The following is a 25,066-nucleotide window of genomic DNA, read 5'->3' as shown; positions in this document are numbered from 1 at the left end:
AAAGTGTTTCTTTAATAGAATATTAGAATTAAATTATAATTAGAATACATAAATAAAATAAATAGCTTTAAAATAATATTTCAATTTAACGAGTTTACTTCAATAATTTAATTTGAAAGAAATACTAAACCGAATACTGAAGTTAACACAAAATGGCGGTTGACAGCTTATTTGAATTTAAAACTTTTTCCAAAAAGTTTTTTTTAATAAAATATTAAGCTTATTAAACGATTCAGAATGACTTGAAACTATTTAATTACCAAGTCGGATTTTCTGTTAATGACGAAAATCAATCCATTATCACTTTAAAAATATATTTCATTAGTTAACCATAATAAGCATTTGCATTAAAATTAATTTAATAAATAATATCAGTTTTTCACTTCACCATTCCGCAACAATAGTGTCGTTATCTTGCAAAGAAAAATAATTTAAATTCTTCGTAACATTATCTAGTTGAATTTTACTCCCTGGATTACTAGGGCTGATGTAGTACAAAGTCGGCACATTGTTTCCTGTGTCAAAGCATTTTTGTATCAACCCAAGAAGACTTTGTACAGTCATTTTAACAGGTAGTTTTTTGATAATCTTCTTGGAGTCTCTTGTGTTTGTGATGGTTACGGTTAGGAGTTTTGATTTTGGCAAGGTAGGCTTTTCGCAAAGACTTGTTTCAGGAGCCCCATATCCTGGTAAAGAACAAAAAGCAATATTATTTCATGTTGGTCTGGAATTTTGATTTGTAACTCACTTGTAATCAATGCTGGATAGCTATTAATCTCATCCACAAACTTCTTCCTCAATATCGGGTCATCACAGCTTTGAGCCCATGCCATACCGTGTTGCTTCAGTAAATCATATTCAGCACCTCTTCGTTCTTCATAAAATATTTCAGCATGGTCGAGATGCTACAACAAAAATAATAATCCGTAAAAATCCATAATACATAAAGAATAATCAACAATGAAATTATAATCTTTATTTACCGTCAAACCTAGCACCCTTGACACAACCTGGCTCCATCGTTCTAAATAACTAATACCTTCACTAACAGCATTACCCAAAAAGCCTAACGATTTGAGACTTTTTAATTTGTTTAATTCGCTTATCGACCTCCACTGAAAAAAAAAAAATTATAATAATAGATACATAACACTTTGTAACAACAAAAATACTTACATTGTCTATTTCATTGTAACTTATACTTAAATGTCTCAAATTGACAAAAATATCACATTTTTCATTCTCCTTGCATTCAGGCAATGAGATCTCCTTTAATTTTATCTCGCTTATTAATAATATTTCTGAAAAAAAAAATGAAAAAAATCAATATATATATATATATATATATATATATATATATATAAACTTTCGTACTTCATTGTATTAAATTTACTGTGTTGTCTTGTACTTTGTTTTTTAGTGTGGTTTTTACATAAAAATTTTTATATCTCAAAAATTTCTTAAGAAACATATTAATTATAGTATTTGTTGTTATAGTAGACATATTAAAGTATAACATACTGAAATTACAAGATTCTGCAACAACTTAAACTATTTTTAAAAAATTTACAAAATTCGAGTATTTTCAAAAATTGGCAACTTTACTACTTTATAGAGTTTTTTGAGTACGTTTTTTGTAAAAATGTATATATCTTAAAAATTTCTTAGAAAACTTATCGATTTTAGTATTTGCCCTTATAGTAGACGTATTAAAGTATAATATACTAAAATTACAACATTCCACAATAAACAAAAGTATTTTAAAAAAAATTACAACATATGAGTATTTTCGAAAATTTACAACTTTTCTGTTTTATCGACTTTTTCGGGTACTTTTCTCATAAAAGCGCAAGTATCTCAAAAATTTCTTAACAAACTTATCGATTTTAGTATTTGCTGTTATAGTAAACATATTAAAGTACTGCATACAACAATAACAACATTCTACAACAAAGAAAATATTTCTAAAAAATTTACAACATGGGAAACTTTACAAATATAATCAGTTTTTTTAGTGTAGTTCGTTTATAAAAACGTAAATATCTTAAAAATTTCTGAAGCAACTCATCGGTTTTAGTATTTGTTTTTATTTAAGACGCATTAAAGTATAAGAAACTTAAATTTCAACATTCTGCAACGAACGAAAGTATTTTTTAAAAAATTACAACTATATTAATTTTTCAGTGTTCTATATTGTTCAGGTACTTTTTTCATATAAATGCACATATCTTAAAAATTTCTAAAGAAACTTATCAGTTTTAGTATTTGTTGTTATAATAGACATATTGACATACAACATACTAAAATTACAAGATTCTGCAACAAAAGGAAGTATTTTTAAACATTGACAACTTTTCTATTTTCCGAAATTTTTGAAGTACTTTTTTCGTAAAAAATGTATTTATTTCAAAAGTTTCCTAGAAAACTTATTAATTTTAGTATGTGTTGTTATAGTAAACGTATCAAAGTATAAAATACTGAAATTACAATATTCTACAATATTCAAAAGTTTTTTAAAGAAAGTACAACAAATCTATATTAAATCATTAATTATTCATGTTTTTCGGGTACATTTCTCACAAAATTAAATATATCTTGAAAATTTCTCAAGAAACTTATCAATTTTAGTATTTGTTGTTATAATAGACATATTAAAGTATAATATGCTAAAATTAGAATAATCTACAACAAACGAAAGTATTTTTATAAAATTTACAATTATACTATTTTAATTTATCAAGTTTCTTTGGTGTAGTTTTTACATAAAAATGTAAATATCTTAGAAATTTCTAAAGAAACTCACCGATTTTAGTATTTATTTTCATAGTAAATATATCAAAGTATAACATACTAAAATAACAACATTCTACAACAAACAAAAGTATTTTTAAAAAATTGATGCCAAAAAAGATGCCATAGTATTTTAAGAAATGGCAACTCTACTACTTAACTTTATCATGTTTTTTTGGGTACTTTTCTTATATAAACGCAAATATCTCAAAAATTTCTTAGAAAACTTATTGATTTTAGTAGTTGTTATTATAATAGACGTATTAAAGTAAAACATAATGAAATTACAACCCTCCAGAACAAACAAAAGTATTTTTAAAAATTCAGTACATGCAAAAGTTTGAAAAAATCATTACTCTACTACTGTATATATATATATATATATATATATATATATATAAATAAATAATAAATCTATTATCATCACCTAAATTTTTCAAATGTCCCAACTTTTCCACCTCCTTCCAATCGCATATGTCATTAGCATCCAAATTGAGTTCTTTAATATTTGCAAATAAATTATCGTCTAGTGTTCTCAATGATGTAATATTATTTTTTGCTAATTTTAATTCAATCAGTCCCGGCATCATTTTTGATATACTTATAGCATTGTCAAATGTTAAGTTTCCAAAGCATAAAGCAAATGATTTTAATGATTTGAATTTACCTTCAAATTGTGATAAATCTTTTTCATTGAAATCTAGTATGTTTTTACTAAAAGGATAAAAGAAATATGTGAATATGGTGGTAAATGTATTTAGTAATTATTATAAATTATTACCTCAAGTCTAATAATCTAAGGCAAGGCATAGCTTCAATAATATCAGCTACGGTTCTCCAATTGCTGATTAAATTATGATTCAAACTTAATTCTTCAGCACTCGGGCACAGCCCGTTTAATTTCTTGGTGTTCACATATGAGATTTTTTCACCCGGTAGGCATATGTTAACCAGCTTATCTAGATTACTACAAAAATACATCCATTTTATATAATTTGTTTACAATTATATATTATTATATATTATATTATATATATTTAGGTTACTAACCTTTGTTTTTTTCCAACTTTATTCAACCCGACGACTTCAAAACTAACAGTGTTCAAAACTTTTCTGCACTCTTCTAAAAGTACAGGGTTTAAATACTCGGCATCAGTTTTGTGCAAATATCGTCTTCCTAGAGCATCCACAAACTCTACCCCAACATTTATTTTGTTACGTCTTACTAAAGAACCGGACTTAGGATACCTAAAACAATATAAAGAATTAGTACAAAGTTAATAATGTTTATATACTATGTTTTCTTTTACCTTGTTGTAAAGTATTGTTTTCCATTAACAACTCCATTATGTTTTCCCCGTTCAGCATCATCCCAGTCCATACCGATCCATTCCCCATCGTAGCCTTCGACTTGTCCAATGTATTTAACAGTTCCTACATAATTCTGGCATAAAACTCTAGAGCCCACACTAATATTATAATCTTCTTTCATTGTACAAGAATTCCCTCAACATTTATAGACAATTAGGATATTGACATAACCAAGTTATGAAGTACAAAAATAAATTTTATTACAATACAATACTGTTAGTTAAACTCGTTAAAACGTTGTTTTAGAAAAATACATAAATATTTATAGAAATTGAATCATGTGTGTTGTTTTTGGCAAATTTGATTTGACAGTTTGCACTTGAAAACAAAATGTAGTATTTTTTGTAGTACTGTATGTAGTATTTTGTACAGTATTAGTTGTATAAATACTTTTTACACTATCACAAATAAATATAAACATATATGTTAATAAATAATTGTTATAATTTATGTTTTAAGTGTTTAAGTAAAACATGATGTCATTTGAAGTTGACAGGTGCAAAATGTCGCGGTTGACAGTTGACGCCATTGTGGATTTTACGAATTCAACAAAAATGGCGCAAAATTTAAATTTGTTTTCATAAATTTTAATATAATTAAATGCTTAAAATTATAATATACTAGGTGTGAGTAGCTTTTTGTCTTAAGGAAAATATAAACGCAATAAAATTGTCAACATATCTATATTACTATACAGCACTTAATAGCTTTTCATACAAAATTAAATAAAAAACATAAGTTAAATTTAAAATTCTATATGTACTATTTGTGGATTTTATTGATTCCATTTTTTTTAAATTATTATTAAATCGGATTTTTGGATGAAAAGCATTCTGTTTCATTTTCAATATAGTTTATTATATAAATAAAAAAAATACTCAAAACAAATTGACCTTAATATTAAATAGCATCACGTAGTACTCTCTTTTCTAACTTTTCTCGTTCCATATTTTGTAGTTGTTCCAATGTTAGCAATGATACTCCTAATTGATCACCTTTGGGAAACGGTTGGGCCATTTGTCTTAGCCATCGTCTTGCCAACTAGAAAAAACAGTCAATAATAAAAAAAATTATCTATATATATATATATATATATATATATATATATATATATATATATATATATATATATATATATATAAAGGGAGAGGTTTTTCTTCAGATGGTGAAATAATATGATAAAATTGTTTGTTAGGCATCCATCCAGTAATTAAAAAAGTTTTATAGAAAAAAAAAGTTTTTATTCAGAGAACATACGTTTCGGGTCTAGATTTGACCCATCTTCAGTGCTACAATTAAATATTTCAGGGTTACAATTTAAAACAATATAAAAAATACATAATTACAGACAAAAATAAATAAAAACATGTAAAAAAACATAAATCTAACCAATTTAATAAATTAGTTTCAAAACAAATATATATTGTGAAAGAATATATGAAAAACAACCATAAAATAAACAAATGTAAAGAAACTCACCATACAAATAAATTTGAAAAAAAAAATACAAAAACGCACGAAATTGCAACGAAAAAATAATATAAAACAAAAAATTGATAAAATAACGTCGAGTTATGATAAATTTATCATAAATAAAACTGTTTTTTAATTACTGGATGGATGCCCGAGAAACAATTATATATATATATATATATATATATATATAATGATATTTACCTGAATACATTCTTCCGTACTCAAATTACAATAATTATCAGTCAAATGTTCTTGAATCCATTTAGGTAACTTTGTTCGTTTATCAGATCTTGAAAATCTTTTATCAGCAAATATCATAATACCATAGTCGGTTTTACCACTAAAAAAATAAATATTTAAATGCAACATCAACCACAAATTATTAAAAATATAGATCTATATATTAGGTTGTCAAATATCTCCCTTCCGCTTTTTTGCTCTTGGTTTATAATACAAAAAGGCGGAAGGGAGATATTTGACAACCTTATATAAAAAATATTAATTAACAAAATAAAGAATTAAATCTAAATATGTATTGTTCTATAAATCTTTCAACTACAACTAATATTATTATTATTATTATTATTATTACCGTATAGCTCTCCCCACGCATTGTGCAGCATGCCTCATTGCATCGAATGTTAGAAAATCATTTTCTCGTATCTGTAAATTTAATAATAAAAAAATAAAGAAAATCACTTTTAATTTGACCGTCGTCAATAATATTATTACTACTAGTACTAGTTAAAAATGATTTATAATTTTTACCTGAAACTGATCCCTCAAATACTCCAAACGTGCCTTCAATATCCTAGATTGAGTATAAACATAAGGAATGCCAAACATGAGCACAGCCCTTCCGTAATGATGGTCAAAATCGACTCCTTCGGAAACTTTTCCACGGGCTACTGCTAATAATACAGCACCTCGGCCACTATCACAAGCCTGAGATAATAGAAATATATTAAATTAATATATATATATATATATATATATATATATATATATATATTAACAAAGTCTAATAATCGGGCATAACATCAATAAAAAACATGAATTTCTTTCAAAAATTTATTTTAAATCCATACGTTTCGGCTATAATCCTAGCCTTCATTCAGTGGAAACTAAAAATAAAATTAAAAACTAAAAACAATTGAATTGGAGTGAAAAGAAAAAAATAAAATAGTAATTAGTACTTACAATTAGTTAATCTTAGTGTTAAATTGGAAAATTTTAATAATCCATGGTATCAGGATATGGTAATGCACTACACTATGTATTATAAACATTAACTTGAAATTACACAATATTTTCACAAAATACTAATTTTAAAAAATCACAAATGGATAGTGTGTTATTCGTAGACTAGTTGAAGATATAATGGAGAAAGACATTTTTAAAAAATATTTTTATCAAGATTCTACACATGTGTGGAACGAATTGCGAATCCTTTGCGCGTCGTTTTTATTGTTTGTGAGAAATTTGGAAATGTTTTTTAAATAGAAGAGATTTGTGTCGCACAGCGTGTTGAGTTCATTCCGTTTATTTATTGTCTTATTGTTATAAATAGTTGAAAAAGATCCTTCTATAATTCTTCGTTTAAATAAATTTTGTTCGAATTGCAGTACAGTCGGGTTAGAAAAGTCCATATTGTGTTTTAAAGTGTAAATATGGTCTGCAAGTACAGCTTTGTATTGTTTCGGGCTTTTTGAATTGTTCTTATGTTGTTGTAACCGTTTATTAAAGTTCTGGCTAGTTTCTCCTATGTAAATTAAGTTACAATCTAAACAATTTATTTGATAGACGAGATTTTTGCATAAGCCTCGGAACGCGCAAAGTACAGAAGTCGTGGCAGAAATTACATAATTTTACTTACATTTTTGTTTAAATAAAACTATCATTTTTCTGTTTACATCATACAAAAAATTATAAAAAATGCTTGGTGTTGACAAGTTAGTTGTATAAATGTTAGTGCCAATTTCTAGTGTTGTGTACACTTCTCTAGATGTAACCTACCAACGTTAATATCCACTGATGATGACATTAAATTGAATGTAGAAACGTTTGGAATCAAAGATTATTTTATAAATCTTTGCCTTTTCTTTGTTTGATGTATCGCCCTCAAGAACTCCTTCATATATATATATATATATATATATATATATATATATATATATATATGTATATACGAGGTCTGTTCAAAAAGTACCCGAAATTTTCGTTTTTTCAAAAAAATATTTATTTATTCGTCTACATTAATGTGGTCCCCTTCAAAGTAGTCCCCCCCAGATATAATACACTTATGCCAGCGTTTTTTCCAATTTTCGAAACACCCTTGATATTCACTTTTTGATATGTCCTTGAGCACTCTCAGCGATTTTCTTCAATCGAGGAAAACCGCCGTCCTTTCATGGGTCTCTTCAACTTTGGGAATAGGAAAAAGTCACACGGAGCCATATCTGGTGAATTTTTGCACTTTGCAACACTTTATTTCATTTTTTACGCAAAATTTAATACAAATTCTTTGACTTTTTCAATTCTTCCATTGTAAAAATCGCCGAGCTCAGAAAAACACGTCGAACCTTAGCGACTACCACAGACAAAGTAAACAGTGAATATAGCTGAAAATTTCATCATACTTTAGGGGCATGTATACCAACACAATAAAAAAAAAATTTTGACAATCAGACACTCCAGACCCGCGAAATTTAATTATTAGTAATTCCGGGTACTTTTTGAACACACCACGTATACTTACCTTGACATAATACATGAGAGCATAACTAGTTTCAGCACTGTCTTGTGTTTCTATAAACAATAATTTGTATCTATACAAAGTATCGATAATTCCTTGATCGTACCAAGAAGCCACGACTGATTCCAGATATAAATACGATGGAAAGAAACACACAACACCATCGGGTACATTTTTGGCAACCTGGAACAAAAATGGGAATTGATACAAAAAATAGAAACTTTACCTTTGACCACGTATAGTAATTATTTATACATATAAATAAAAATTTGAACAAGAATGCGATTCTGCTACATCTAGTTATCAAGATGGGAAATAGCGCACGTATAGTGTATTAGATGCATCATCGAGTAAAACATTCCATTCAGCATCGCAATTAATGTGCTTAAGAGCATAAAAGGCACGGTAGACATACATCAATTTATATATATATATATATATATATATATATATATATATGGATATGTTATTTTATATCTTAGTTATAATATTATTTCTATAACTATTTAGACTAACCTCGACTAATAATTGTCCATAATTCCTAATAACAGCTGCATCTTCACGTGTCTCATACCGACTCGATATAGCAACTTGGTCATTGCCTTTTGAAACTATCTAAAAAATAAAATAAAATAATATATATATATATATATATATATATATATTTATATTTAATATTTTATATATTTTTTACCATTGGTAATAGGCAAGGCCTTGCCAAAGTCATCGTAAACGATGACATTATCACAGGTTGAAAATCCAAAATCTTTGGATACATATCCAAAGGTGACAAAGTTCCTGATGTGATGACAACTGATTGAAATCTTGAGAAAACTGGCCTCATGGCTAATGATGAATCTAAACAACTGAAAATAGAATTAAAAATCAATGAAAATTATTAATCAATATGATATAAAAATCTATGGGATCCTAAATTTTCACACATGTACTGCAAACTCTTATTTCATCATTTGAAATATCTACATCGAATTTAAAAATATTACATCAATTATTATTAATGCTCAGACATATGTTCAGGTGTTCCCCAGGGATCCATTTTAGGGCCAATACTATCTATTATTTTTATTAATGCCATATCTGAAATTATTAGCTGTCCACATTTATTATTTGCAGATGATCTCAAACTATATCTCAAAATAAATTCTATTGATGACTGCTTATTATTACAGTCTCAACTTGACTCTTTCCACTCTTGGTGTGTCTATAACAAATTACATTTAAATATATCAAAGTGCAAGATTCTTAGTTTTTCACATAAGCGCGCTACAATACATTTTGATTATAAAAGCATTGATAGATGTAATAAAATTTCAGATTTAGGAGTTCTATTTGATTTTGGTTTGTTTTTCACGGATCATATAACTGAAATTTGTAATAGGGCACACAAATCTTTAGGTTTGATACTGAGAAATTGTTAACAATTCAATTCTAACAATGCACTTTTTTGCATGTACTATTCTATTGTAAGTTCAAAATTAGAATATGGTTCGATTATTTGGTATCCTCATCAAATCAACAACTCTGATGCGATAGAGAAGGTTCAGCGAAAATTTCTGAAATATCTTTATTTTAAAAGATATAAAATTTACCCTGAACGTGGCTTTGACCATAACACTTTACTAAAAGAATTTGGTATTCCTTCCCTTGCCTCACGTCGATTTATCTGTACAATTATGTTCTTATTCAAACTTTGCCATAATACTATAGACCGTCCTATTATTCTTAACCAACTATCCTTCAATGTTCTAAGGCTATCTAAGCGTTCACAATTATTTTTCAATTATCCTACTCCTAAATCTAATATTCTCTTAAATTCGCCTATTCTACTTATGTCCTCTAACTTTAACTTAATTAATAATGAAATAGATATTCACAACAACACTTCACCTAATCAAATAATCTCCATCTGCACAAGTTAACCTTTTTATTTTCTTTCCAAATATCTCATTATTTTATATTATTCTGTAAATAATTAATATTGTTACATTCCGTATTATATGTAATTTTACGTTATGCATTTTATGTTAATAACTATATGTTGTAATTTTGTATATATGTTATTTTATATTCATTGTGTAAAATAATTGTATTTTTGAGTCTTCTTGGAAGAAATCTGTGGGCTATATATTTAACTAGTGGGGTGTATGGCATCGTGCTTTAAGGCAAATTGCTAGAACTTCCCGTACCGTAACAAAATGTTCGAGAAATACTGAATGTTTTCAAATAGATTATTATTAATATTGTAACATTGTCTAATATTTATAAGAGTTACATAAACTAAATTGCAAAGTTGAAATTATTCGTTTAAAGTATATTAGAACTATAGTCAGAATTAAAAATAAAATCTAAATTATTTTCGATATACCAAAAAAAAAAATGAAACAAATTTTTTTTTCCAAAACCAATTATTTTGTTAAGACAAGCAGAAAGTTCTTTGAATCATTTAAATAGGACGCTTAGTTCTCTCAAAAACTGTCATTTTTGCACATTTAGCTCCGTATCTTCGAAATGGCTGGGCCTGCCTTTGCCAAAAACTAATAAACACTTCTCCCAATCATTACTAATTGAATGTTTTTTAGATCATTCAAATCGGATACTCCGTTCTCTCAAAAATTCGATTTCTATTTTCTGCACTCTTTGCTCCGTATCTCCGAAACGGCTGGACCTGCCTTTGCCAAAAACTAATCAGCTCTTTTCACTATCAATAGGAATCGAATGTTTTTTGAACCATTCAAATCGGTTGATCCGTACGCCCAAAAACGTGGGCAAAAATTTGTATCCATACACACACACACACACACACACACATCCATTTTTTCTGAAGTATGCCAAAATGTTCAGAAACCTTCAAAACGTCGAGAAATGTAAAAATTTTCAATTCCGATTTTCGGCCCATTACAATAACTTACCCTACGGGAAGTTAATAATATTGTTACATTCTGCATTATATGTAATTTTATGTTAAGCACATTATGAATTTTACTATTTGTATGTATGTTATTTTATATTCATTGTGTAAAATAATTGTATTTTTGAGTCCTCTTGGAAGAAATCTATGGACCATATATTTAAAAATAAATAAATAAATAAATAAATATATAATAATAGCAATCTGGTTCATTGTTTTTTCGTAATTAAACATTATATGCCCTAACTTTCACCCTCCTACCACAAACCTCTATTTAGTGATTTCGTGATTTTATTCATCGATATTATTATATATCGACAAATCAATCTCAGCGTCCACAAATTAAAACAAGTGCTTGTCAGAAACAAAAATTGTTAATAAAATTTCAATATCAATTACCACAATGGCTGTTCAGAGGGACGATAAAGCCCTAACGATTACAAAAGGATTAAAAAACTACGGAACAGATGAGATGAGTGTGAAGATTTCCAATAATAACATAGTTATCGAGGGGGCTCATCATGATGAAACTGGAAAAGTCGTCGACAAGTTCGTCAGTCAGTACAGTCTGCCACCAGGCCATAGACCAGAAAACGTCGTTGCTGAATATTCGAAGTCTAACCAGACGTTGACGGTCACTTCTAGACCTTCACATGGACCTGATATTAGTGTACCGATTAGAATTGTCGATTAGATAAAGGAATCTTTGGAATATACGATGATTTTGAGCAAACTGTGTTTTATTTTCATAGATGTAAAGCTCTCTTACCCAGCATTCTATGCAAAAATTGACGTTTGTTGACTTTTAAAGTTACCACAATTTAAACTATCGAGTTTGGCTGATTATCTGACCATTTATTTCGTTTTTGCAAATAAGATAAATGATCTTTTGACCATAAAATCCAAAATTTATCTAGCATGGCAGTTAATTGCTTATACATCGTTGAAGAATTTAATTTTTCAAAATTTGGTTCTGGAATTGTAGTTAAAAAATATCCAATCAAAAAATGACTAGGCGATAACTACTGAAAACTAGAAACATCATCTGTTATTGCCATAAGAGGACGTGAATTAAGAATTGCTTCCACCTGTAATAGTACTGTTAAATATTCCTCGAAAGTTAAACAGAAAGAGCCTATTATCCTTCGAAGGTGATATTTCATAATTTTTATACTTCCTTCTCAAATTTTCAAAGAATTAAGTTACACGATAATATAAAATTAATAACAAATACTAAATTCGTATTCTACTCTTCGAGCCCTTTCAAATGATATATCACATGCAAATTAGTGTTCGGGATTTGCCTTGAGGCAAGTTGCACTTGCAGTTAATATGAATTTTAAGGAAGTCATGTTACACGATGATGAAAATTAATAACAAATATTAAATTCGTATTCTCCTCTTCGAGCCCTTTTAAATGATATATCACATGCATAAATCTGTACCAAAAAAGCCTATTGGCAAGTTGCACAAACTCAACTAGATTATTAAATAACTTCCCGTAGGGTAAGTTATAATAATCGCAAAAAAATCGAAATTGAGAATGTTTGCATATATTCACGTTTCAGAGGTTTCTGAATATTTTGGTATACCTTAGAACAAATTGATGTGTGTGTATGTCTGTAGTATGTATGTATTTTTGGATACAATTTTTCGTCCACAATTTCAGGCGCACAAATCAACTGATTTGAATGATTCAAAAAATATTCGATTCCTATCGATAGGGAGATGTGCTGATTAGTTTTTGGCAGAGGCAGGTCTAGCCGTTTTGGAGATACAGGACAAAAAGTGTCATAAACGGTAATTCAGTTTTTGAGAGAACGGAGTACCCGATTTGAATGAATCAAAAAACATTTTACTTGTAATGACAAAATGAAAAATTGATGAAATTTTGGTAAGGCAGGTGAAGAGGTTTTGGAGATACAGAGGAAAAAGTAAAAAAAAAGATATTTGGTGGTCAAAAATGAATATTAGACGTATGCACATCAAAGTATCAGATATTTGATAAAGTTTTTGAAAATTAGTACACGTTTTTTTGTTACAATTTTGTTGGGTTCCGTACAAAGTTTAAAGTTTACTTATAGGGTTCAAGCTAATTTCAAAATTTTCCGAAAAAATTCAAAATTTTCAAAAATATGCAAATTTGTATACTTCAAATATTAAATTCAACCCTTTTGATTCGGATGCCGCCGCTCCGGCGACAAAATTCATATAAATCTCGCAATTCGCGAGTGGAAAAAGTTAAATTTACAATTCGGTGCATTATTCTAATCGTAAGAATTATATCCTCAGATGGATTCACTCGGCACCTCTTGCTACTGTAAACATTCTCAATTGCTTTGAGCGATAAGATCGTCACTGTATATTTTATGAACGATAAAATATATAGTGATTATAATAATATATTTAAAATATATTTAAAATAAAATCATTGATCAATTTTTATTGATTACTGATTTTTTTCCCTCAAATATATAATTCTGGTACGGGAAGTACCAGCAATTTGCCTTAAGGGGGTCTTCCTATGTGATGGGTTGAAAAAATCGATCTTTTTTTTTCATAAATTGCTCCCTTAACATGTCTAGAATACGGTAGTAAAGCGATTTTAGAAAATTCGAAGTCGTTTTAAAGATACAGCCGGTAAAAGAATATAGTAGTAGTAATAGTTTTTAACGGACTTGAAACTTTAAGGCACGATGCCATACACACCACTAGTTTATTATAACTTTTACCCTTACCTGAAATACAAAATCGGGTTCGAAACATTCGGAGTCTTATCATCGAATGGTTCAACAATAATAGTAAATCCATGTGTATACGTGGAAACCAATGTAGCTAAATGTGTGATCAAAACCAGGGCTCCAAAATCAGTCATATCCGTCACTTCCAGAGTCCGAAGCAGAGAAGCGAGTCTTTCTGCACAAAATCTCAGAGGCTTTCTTTCGATGCATACTTTTGACTGGATGTCTTTGAGAAAACCTGAGGTAAAAGATAATAAATAGTTTCTGTATTATGTTTAAGAAATTTTTTTGTAAAAAAATGTAGTATACCTGCTGGTGATTCCTGCACGACATGCTGCACCCGAAGCCTGGTTTTGATGTATTCGACAAATCTTTTCAGAATCCTACAAAGTGTTCTGCGTTTCTTATATTACCAGGAACGACTTCTGCAAATGAAAAAGGAATATGTTATTATAAATTTGTTCAAAAATATGCTAAATTCAATTCGTAAAATTATATCCTTCTAATAGAGAAAAACAAGTAATGTACAATAATAAAAATCTGATAGTAGAAAATTGTGGGAATTGGTAATATTAGTATTGTTTTAGTGTGTAACTTTCTGATTAGATATTCTTATACTTAATTACATTATTAACTTTCCGTAGGGTAGTTATAGTAATGGGCCGAAAATCGAAATTGAACATTTTTTCATTTCTCGACGTTTTAAAGGTTTCTGAACATTTTGGCATACCTCAGAAAAAATGGATGTGTGTGTGTTTTGTATGTCCGCATTTTTCGTCCACGTTTTCGGCCGCACGGATCAACCGATTTGAATGGTTTAAAAAACATTCGATTCCTATTAGTAGGGAGATAAGCTGATTAATTTTTGGCAAAGGCAGGTCCAGCCGTTACGGAGATATAGAGCAAAGAGTGCAGAAAATTGAAATCGAGTTTTTGAGAGAATTGTATGATCGGCGATTTGTATGATCGATTTGTAAGATCCAAAAAACATTCAGTTCGTAATGACGGGAAACAGTGGTTATTAGATTTTGGCAAAGGTAGGCCCAGCGGTTTCGGAGATACAGAGCAAAATGTTAAAAAATGGCAGTTTTTGAGAGAACTAAGAGCCCGATTTAAATGATTCAAAGAACTTTCTGTTTGTTTCAACAAAATAATTGCTTTTGGAAAAAAAATTTTTGTTTCTAATTTTTTTTTTCAAAAAATATTTTTGTAATTTTGGATTAAAAATACAAAAAACTACCCAGGTTAAGCACAGTCTGAGCGCCACTCTCTTACAAATGTTTACCCATGTGCGTTTAGACTGTTTATGTACTTTTTCAATTTTGTGAAAACTATTTAAAAATGTGAAAATGCCGCCAAGCTAAGCACAGTGTAAGTGAAAATGTCGCACAGAATGATTTGCAAATGCGTTTAGACTGTGACTATACGGGAGCACTTTTTCAATTTTGTGTAAATTAGGCAACTATTTTTTTTTTAAATTGAATTCGAAATGAAATGACGATTGTTAATGTTCTGTAGATAAATTGTTATATGATTTACATTTGATTTGGTACAGTATTTGTAATAATATATTTGAAAACGTTTAAAATTTCTCGAATATTTCATTACGGTACGGGAAGTTCCAGCAATTTGCCTTAAGGCACGATGCCATACACTACTACTTAAAATTTAAATTATCATTTATCATGTTAATGCATTTCCTTTAATGTTTCAAGATACATCCGCTAGCAGCGCTGCCATCGCAAACAATGACAGTCGACCCGCCATATTTGTTGTTCTATATAAACACAAAGTTGAGGTTAAGTTTGACAGATCTTACCATGTGCTAAAATCAAAATAATTAATATTTAACAATGGGTTCTAAATTTCGTGGCAAAAATACAAATTCCAAACACAAACCAAATAAATCAAAATTCAAACGACATAATGGTAAATCGAAACCAAAACAGAAGCAAAATCAAAACAAACACAGTTCAAGATTTTTGGCAAAAGTGCAAAACCAAGAGGCTGAGGAAAGGTTAAAAAAACAACGCATGAGAGACTTAGAAATACAAAATCAGCAAAGTGATAGCTCTGAGGAGGAGCAGGTTGAAAATCCATTGAATATGCTTCTTTCGTCTTTTAATAATAGAGAGGTAAAGGACAGTAAGGCTTGCAGTTCTGATGAAGACTCCATTGGGAGTGATTCTGATGATGACGAAAATTTAGATGACGAAAACTTAGATGATGAAGAATTAGATGACGAAGATATGTCTGATGAAGATAACAAAGATGATAATTTAGAAGATAACGAGGATGCTGAAATGCACTCAGACAACGATGAATCAGATAATAAAGAAACCCAAGAAAAAATTGATCTTCCAGGTTCTGCAGATGCTACGGAAGATTTACCAGCGTCCGACAACTTCAGCATGCACCTAGATCACGAATTAAGCCCGGAGTTACTAAATATCTTGTCAAATAAACCTGTAAAATCATCAAATCATGAATTAACATGGCCTGCGCTGGGTAAGTTATTTGTAGATATTCCAACATGTGATAAACCGGTTGATAAAACCATTAAAACCCTTGACGATGATGTTACGTATGCAACAGAAGGCACAAAGCCTGAACGTATTGATTTAAATAAATTAGACTGGTTAAAAATTGGTTTGAAACAACAATTGATACCACATGTGGTAAAAGAAGTAACACCTTTACAATCGGAACTGTTTTCTATAATGAATAATTACCAAGATTTGTATTATCCTAACCGCACTTTACAAAATGGTGAAGAAGTGAGGTACACGTATTGTTTGCATGTTTTAAATCACGCGCTTAAAACCAGGACTAAAGTTTTGCACCATAATTCCAAAATTTTGCAAAACAAGAATGAAGTTCCTGATCGGTTTAGAGATCAAGGTTTTGTGAGGCCGCGGATTTTGATTGTCGTACCATTTCGTGATAGTGCTTTAAAAATTGTTAAAATTTTAACAAATTTGCTTGTCCCGAATAGAGGTGGAGGTGTGCAAAATAGTTTACGGTTTGAGCAAGAGTACGGGGGTGAAAGTATAGCTTTTCCTAAACACAACCCCAAACCCGAAGACTACGAACAGTTGTTTACAGGAAACACCGACGATACGTTTAAACTCGGCGTGGCGGTTACCAAAAAAAGTATAAAACTGTACGCTGATTATTACGGTTCTGATATTATAATCGCGTCCCCCTTGGGTCTACGTATGTCCGTAGGTGCACCCGGAGAGTCTCACAGAGACTACGACTTTCTTTCATCCGTAGAACTACTTGTAATGGACCAAGCAGACGTATTTTTAGCCCAGAATTGGGATCACATTCTCCATACAATGGAGCACATGCATTTACAACCAAAAGAGTCTCACGATACAGATTTTGCACGTGTACGCATGTGGGCTTTGAATGGTCACACCCGATTGTACAGACAAACCATACTTTTATCATCACACGATATACCACAGTTGCGTGCTTTTGTACGTGGACGGTGCTCCAACTACAGGGGCTCAGTACGTGTAGTAAATCCTGTAATCGGAGGCTCCATACGCGAAGTTGTAGTCACATTACCTCAAGTATTCCATCGAATAACTTGTGCTACAGCTGCTGAAGCTATTGACGCACGTTTTAACTATTTCACCAAAAAAGTCTTGGGGCAGTACCGGAGCCCTGCAATGGCCCAGTGTTTATTATACATCCCCGACTACTTCGACTACGTACGTTTACGCAACTATTTCAAACGCGAAGAAATAAACTTCACACAAATCTGCGAGTACACGAAAGACTCCAAGATGGCACGAGCAAGAGACATGTTCTTCCACGGTATAGCCCCCATAATGCTGTATTCAGAACGAGCACACTATTTCAGAAGATCTCGTATCAAAGGGATAAGACATATAATTTTCTATCAGCCTCCAGGATGGCCACATTTTTATTCTGAGATGTGCAATTTGATGCAGGAAGCTAACCAGAATCGCAAGACTGGTGTTGATAATAATATGACTGTTACGATTTTGTTCACGAAACATGATTTATTGCAAGTGGCTGGTATCGTTGGAACGGAGAGGGCTGGACAGTTGACACATTCGAATAAGGATGTACATATGTTTATGACTGGGGATTGAGAAATCATTAATGCAATTGTATATATATATATATATATATATATATATATATATATATATGATTATTTTGTATATGTAAAATATAATTTAAGAACAAATTTAATCTTTTATTAGTTGAAATTATGAATTTATGTTTTCAGGATAAAGAATGGAGTTTCAGTATTTAGATTTAGAACTAGTGGTGTATGGCATCGTGCCTTAAGGCAAATTGCTGGAACTTACCGTACCAAAAATTATTTTTTCAAATAAGATTAATTTTTTTTTAAACCTCGAAAAAATTTGATTTTTGATAAATTTTTAATCTTTGAAAAAATTGACTTTTTTGAGAAAAAATGTTTTTTTATTTTGAAATATTTTAGAAATTCTGAACTTTTTTCAAAGCAATCGTAACTGCATAGAGACGAAATAACGAAGCGCATAAGCGCCGCGCCGCCGTCTAACGGATAAGCATTGGTACGGAACCCATAGGAATGTAAACAAAATTTATACTTAGTGTTAAAATCTCCATAAAATATCTGATAATTTGATGTGCATATGTCAAAATATTTCATTATAAAATTGAATAATCTAACAAGATTTTTAAAATCCTATCAAAGTTTTCATTAGTCATTAAAACCGATAAAATTCATTATAATCCTAAATTTTTTTTATTCTATATTTATATTTATATTTTTCAAGGATCTGCTAAAAATTTCAATAATAAGCTAAATAATGCTAAAAATTTCAATAAAAAAAATAATTTGCAACTAAAATTCTAGTTTGTGATAAAAATCATAAATCTGCTAACAAAAAATCGTGATTCTGCTAGAAAATTCATAAACTTGTTAAAAAAAAAATTAATAAGCTGTTAAAAAATCAATTAATCTGCTGAATAAATCATAAATATGCTAAAAAAATAATTAAACTGATAAAAAACTCATAAATCTGCTAAACGAAATAATTAATACTATAAAAAAAATAATGAATGGCTAAAAAAAACATTAATTTACTAAAAAAATTATGAATCTGCTAGAAAATTCATAAAGTTGCTAAAGAAAATAATTAGGCTGATAAAAACTTCATTAATCTGCTAAATAATGATCATTTTTGGTCGCTAAAAGGCATATTTTTTTTTTTTTACTAGATCTCCGAATCCGCTAAACCTGCCTTCTCAAAAATTCAGTTCTTCTCTTTAAATACAATGTTTTTTGAATTATTAAAATCGGACGCTCCGTTCTCTTAAAAACTGAGTTACTGTTTTTGGCACTTTTTGCCTCGTATCTTCGAAACGGCTAGACCTGCCTTTGCCAAAAACTAATCAGCATGATCCGTGCGCCCGAAAACGTGAACGAAAAAATGTGGACCAGAAAAACACACACTGAGGTATGCCAAAATGTTCAGAAACCTCTGAAACGTGAAGATATGCGAAGAAAAAAATTAATTTTCTATTTTTGGCCCATTACTATAACACTCTACGGAAAGTTAACAAGTATAATTATAACGACTACACGATGTATGTCCCAAAGGAGCGTCTTAATAATGTTTTATAATATATTTAAATTTTATAATATATTTATATATAATCGTACCTTTGAGAATTTCGTCCGGCAGTACAGGATTACTTAAAACCAAATCAGTCTCTCGAGCAACACTTGCATCTTTTAAACCCTGCACTAATCTCTGATATTCATCGGTCAGTCTTTTTGCATCATCTTCACGCATTCTAAAAAAAAAATAGATATCATAAATAAAACTTACATTCATACATTCATAGAAATTAAATCAAAAAAATATATATTTACTATAACAAATAAAAATTTGAACTTTACAAAAATATTATAGGATCATTAACAAAATTGTGGTAATTTTTTCATTGCTTAATTTATATTTATTCATTATGTATATAATTATAAAATCACAATTGTCACAAAATTCTTTTCTAGACAAAATTTGAATATCAGATCGACATAATATAATAATATATATTTATAAGAATATGTATTATTTTAATTATTGGTGCTTAATAAAAAAAAAAGTAATAATGGATTTTATGGTTTACTAATACTTAATTATATTTACATGTTTGTTTCATTAACTTTTAACTGTAATAAATAAAATAAATAAAAATTTCTTACTCTGCAATTGTCTTCTCCAAAATTTGCAAACTGGCCGTACTCCTTTCAATAGTTCTTCGATTTATTCTAACACTCATAGAATCGATACAAACATTATCTAGAAATAAACAAATTATCAAATAAAAGGATAATCATTAGAAACATTCTGCACATTTACAACAATTTAAAATGTTTTGAACATTTTTTCAATTAAAAAAACTTATAGAAATCTTATAAGAAAGTATCTGTTAGAATATGTTTGTTTTCTTTTTTCAAATTCAACTATTGAATTAATATATTAATTTTATGTTTGTTTTAAATTTATTTGTTAAGATTTCTATATATAAAATGTTTACCTATGTTATGAGCTTCATCAAAAACTACAACAGATTCTTTAGCAAGTTCTTTCGAGACGACATCAGCAATTTTTGGATCTAGCAGATAATGGTAACTGTATACGACTATTTGAGCATGCAATATCTGAAATAGAAATTCATTTATATAATAACTTCTCTATATTATAATAAAAAATACTGGTACTAGCAAAAATTTATGTAATTACATATGTAGGACTTATGGTAGAGTAAAAGTAAAAGTTAGCTCATAAAAAATAATTAGATTAATAAATGAAATAGTTTAAATTAATGAGAACTGTATATTGTTTTGCAAAGATCTTATTTGGATAAAAAATCTTAAATAATAATCATTTATGATTAATTTTGCCTAGGTGCAGACTACTGTACTATTGTAATCATAGATAATCAAGTATAAATAGGTTGCAAACACGATGGCTTTGAAATTACATCAATTTTAATTCTTTCAGCATATCATAGAGGTCGCCACCAACCGTAGCACGTAAATTTACCTTTAGGTTCAATTCTAGGATAAGATTTACATAAATATATAATATAGATAAGATAAACCAGATTAATTTGACTAAATGAAATGAGAACAATTAAATTAGAGTATAAAATATAAAATATCTATAAATAGATAAAATATCTTGAATAATGATCATTTATGATAAATTTTGCCTAGGTGCAGACTACTGCACTATTGTAATAATAGATAAACAAGTATAAATAGATCGCAAACGCGGTCGCTTTGAAATTACAACAATTTTAATTCTTTCCGCATATCATAGAGGACGCCACCAATCGTAGCACGTAAATTTACCCTTAGGTTTAATTTTAAGATAAGTTTATTTAAATGTACAATGACTAAACGAAATGAGAACAAAATATACGCGTATAAAATATAATTTCAACAAAATCACAAATATGTTGTAAAAATATATAATATTTTTTTCATTCAAAAAAGATATATTTCAATATATAAAATTTGCACTTGAACGTCTGAAGTGCGTGAAATCTAAAGAAACTATAAACTATTTTTTTTTTTAAAATGCAGAATTTGAAGCACACTAGCGCCATCTGTGATATGCTGAAAACACTAATATGGAGTAAAGCGCATTTGTTCTATTTTTACACCCCATGATTGTAATAAATAAACTTCAGTTATTCAGAATTAAGCCCTATCATATTTCATTTCTATTAGTTAATATTTACATTTAATTCAGTTATATATATATATATATATATATATATATATATATGTTTATCTTACCGCAAATCTAGCTAAAAAATATGGACACCAGCTCTTATTCTGTCCATATTGTTTGAGATCATCTAAACTATAAACTCCATTCGGCAATTGAGACTCTTTTCCTTCAAGACTGAAACCTTCATAGTAATCACCTGAAAAAAAAAAAATAAATAATAACAATAATAATAAATAGACAGAATTTTGCATAATCAGAATCTGTGGCAAAAATTATAAATCTAAGGTAATTATAATAAGATTTTAGTCACAGTTTAATAATTTCAATGTTTTTTTCAATGATTGTTGTGATTGATTGCTTTTTGAAGGGCGAATTATAAAATACTTTAATTTTGTAACTAATAATATTTATTTTATGTTAATTACAAATTATAATCGTATTTATAATAATTTCAATGTAACTAAATGTAAATGATATTTTGAATACTTACATATAGGTGTATTTTCATCAACATTATGTCTATCACGAACATAACTAGCTGTTAAAGAATGACATCTTCCATCGACAATTTTACCTTCACGTTCTTTACTAACCTGTAAAATATTAAAATATATATTAGGGTGGTCCTTAATATGGACATTTTCGAATTTCTTTGCTCCCAAGGGCTTAAATGCTTCCAAATCAATATAAAAAAATTTTCTAAAAGTTTTAGCTCTTAATATTAACATTTAGATAGTCCGCAATTCAATTAAATGTTTCGTATTTTTATTAAGTAAATTCTTGCGCCATCTGTGATAGCATTTGTAAACTCAAATCTTATGGCAATTAAAAATATTTATAAAACACTTAAGCTCTATTTAAATCCATGTGGACTGTTTAATGAAATATTTATTCAAGATTAATTTTGCATCAAAATATTTATTTAATTGGTGATTTTGACACTCAAATTTTCAGTAATAAATTGCCATCAAAATTACAAGTCTGCTATCACAGATGGCGCAAGAATTTACTTAATGATATATGGTAATAATGAATATAAGAAACTTTTAATTGAATTGTGGACTATCTACATATTAATATTGGGAGCTAAAACTTTTAGAGATTTTTTTTAAATTAATTTGGAATCATTTGAGCCCTTGGGAGCAAAGAAATTCGAAAATGTCCATATTAAGGACCACCCTAATATATAAATATATGTAGTTATATATTTCTCTTACCTCAGGATGTATACACAAATTCTTCCTAGAGCTCAAAACCAATCCAGTAAAATTCAAAGTTTCTTTGGTACAACTTTCATAATACTCAAAAAGATTCTTCAATTCTTGTACAACCTTTTCAATTTCAGGAACAGTTCGAGAACAATATATTAATTTTCTTACAGAATGTGGGTTTTCAATCATATAAGCCACGATTAAAGATAGCAGAGTTGTTGTTTTGCCTGTTCCTGAAGGCATTTCTAATAGACAATGACCCTGGAATAAAATAAATAATAAAATGTAATAAAATAAGTAAATATAGTTAATAAGATTTTATATAAACTTTAGGATGTAAATTTATTTAATGGGATAAGAATGAATGTATTAAATTACATATTGATGTATTGTAAATAATTTAAAATTCTCAAAACATTCAAGATTACTTGGGTAAAGATTAAAATAAATATTTTTACAAGTTATTTACAATACTTTTAAAATTAAAAGTCATTTCAACGTTGTGTCAAAAAGGTTAGGTTCCAAACAAGAAAAATTGTATCAAAGATATTTATATCTATTAAAAATCTTATATGATATTACAGAGTCCGCCAAATAACTTTATTTTTTTTTTACAAACTACTGAATATTTTCTAAAATTTCTTTTTCTATTTGAAAGTACAATCCTTTCAGTTAATAATGAAATTAATGCAGTTAATAATTTAATTAAAAAATGAAGAAAAAAAGCCTCATCTGACCATTGAAAAAAAAATGAAAATGAAAATGAAAAATGTTAGATGACATACCCTATATTAATAACAATTGCAAGATAAAAGTGTAAAAAAAAGTTCTATACATATAGCACTTCAATAATTAAGTCATTCCAATGTTGTGTCAAAAAGATTGGGTTAAAACAAGAAAAATTGTATCGAAGATATTTATATCTATTAAAAATCTTTCATGATATTATTAAAAACAATAACAAGATAAAAGTGTAAAAAAAAGTTATTTATATATTACACTTTTGTAATTAAGTCATTTCAAAGTTGTGTCAAGAAGGTTAGATTAAAACAAGAAAAATTGTATCGAAGATATTAATACTTATTAAAAACCTTTTATGATATTATTAACAACATATACAAGATAAAAGTGTAAAAAAAAAGTTATATACATATAGAACTTCGGTAATTAAGTCATTCTAACTTAAACCAGAACATTGTATCTATAATACTTATACCGATTAAAGTTCTTTTCTGGTATTATTAAAAACAATTACAAGACAAAAGTGCAGAAGATTGTATAGTACTTATACCTTGGCATCCAGGCCTCTTTTAAGTTCCAACATATAAGCATACTGTTCAGGATAAATGTAATCGTATGGAAAGTATACGATTAGGCCTTCCACGCTCAACCTAAAAATAAAACAGAAACTTAGCATCGTAACTGAACTTATCACTATAGCATATATATATATATATATATATATATATATATATATATACACATTCAATATTTTAATGTTAAGTGTATCGTTGGATATTTAGATAAAAAATGACTTTTATAATAATTGTACATCTACAAAAGCATTTTATATGCTGCTTCAATTACTTTTATATAAAATACATGAAAAATATATGATTTAATATAATAAATATATTTTTACAACTAAAATGCAACTTATAGGTAGTCATTTAGTAATTCTTACTTCATTTTGTTGATTTATAGTTATCCTTAATTATAATAACGGAAACATTTATCCTTATATTTATACACAATATTTAAATCAAATTAACACTTTTTATTTATTTATAATATTATTTATCAAAATTATTCATTTGCACACAACTTGTAAAAGTGTATTAAAATTTTTAGGTTAAGTTTTGGATGTACTGTCAACTTCACGAAGAAGAAACGTCAAAATGGCTAAAATAAAAACCGTTAGAATTCAAAATTTAAAATGTAAATTTGTGAAATATAATATATGATGTAAATGAATAGAATTTTTGTGTTTAGTTTCGAAAACGATATTA

At 28.4% G+C, this 25,066-nt stretch overlaps 3 protein-coding genes across 3 annotated transcripts; 1 reads left to right on the top strand and 2 right to left on the bottom strand.

Annotated features, from left to right (window-relative positions):
* Positions 1-384: 384 nt before the first annotated feature.
* Positions 385-4,447, bottom strand: LOC113386475 (tubulin-specific chaperone E). Its single transcript, XM_026624255.1, has 8 exons — positions 4,101-4,447; positions 3,841-4,038; positions 3,572-3,757; positions 3,218-3,504; positions 1,177-1,301; positions 984-1,115; positions 749-905; positions 385-686 (listed from the first exon to the last, which is right to left on the bottom strand). The coding sequence occupies exons 1-8, from the start codon at positions 4,280-4,282 to the stop codon at positions 385-387; spliced, it is 1,569 nt and encodes a 522-aa protein (XP_026480040.1). The 5' UTR covers positions 4,283-4,447.
* Positions 4,448-5,061: 614 nt separating this feature from the next.
* LOC113386474 (general transcription and DNA repair factor IIH helicase subunit XPD-like) lies at positions 5,062-24,831 on the bottom strand. Its single transcript, XM_026624254.1, is given in 18 exon segments — positions 5,062-5,202; positions 5,839-5,977; positions 6,230-6,300; positions 6,406-6,582; positions 8,396-8,575; positions 8,909-9,007; positions 9,087-9,258; positions 14,060-14,300; positions 14,372-14,440; positions 14,443-14,487; positions 19,761-19,894; positions 20,307-20,403; positions 20,642-20,765; positions 21,912-22,042; positions 22,337-22,439; positions 23,064-23,318; positions 24,349-24,448; positions 24,742-24,831. Coding segments are annotated over 18 exon segments (2,283 nt in total). The 5' UTR covers positions 24,747-24,831.
* On the top strand, positions 15,869-18,192 carry LOC113384744 (digestive organ expansion factor homolog). The gene has a single exon (XM_026622506.1). It carries the CDS (start codon positions 15,916-15,918, stop codon positions 18,190-18,192), a length of 2,277 nt encoding a protein of 758 aa, XP_026478291.1. The 5' UTR covers positions 15,869-15,915.
* Positions 24,832-25,066: the final 235 nt, after the last annotated feature.

This window comes from Ctenocephalides felis, unplaced genomic scaffold, assembly GCF_003426905.1.
Source record: "Ctenocephalides felis isolate EL2017-DRISC unplaced genomic scaffold, ASM342690v1 CF-g0.4_SCAFFOLD_03571, whole genome shotgun sequence".
Classification (NCBI taxonomy): domain Eukaryota; kingdom Metazoa; phylum Arthropoda; class Insecta; order Siphonaptera; family Pulicidae; genus Ctenocephalides; species Ctenocephalides felis.
This window is presented reverse-complemented; position numbering and strand designations above follow the sequence as displayed.

Coding starts and splice junctions, on each gene's coding strand:
- LOC113386475 (XM_026624255.1), bottom strand. CDS start 4,282: ATGAAAGAAGATTATAATATTAGTGTGGGCTCTAGAGTTTTATGCCAG. Junction 3,505..3,571: donor CTTAGATTATTAGACTTGAG/GTAATAATTTAT, acceptor TTATCCTTTTAG/TAAAAACATACTAGATTTCA. Junction 906..983: donor CAAGGGTGCTAGGTTTGACG/GTAAATAAAGAT, acceptor TTTTTGTTGTAG/CATCTCGACCATGCTGAAAT.
- LOC113384744 (XM_026622506.1), top strand. CDS start 15,916: ATGGGTTCTAAATTTCGTGGCAAAAATACAAATTCCAAACACAAACCA.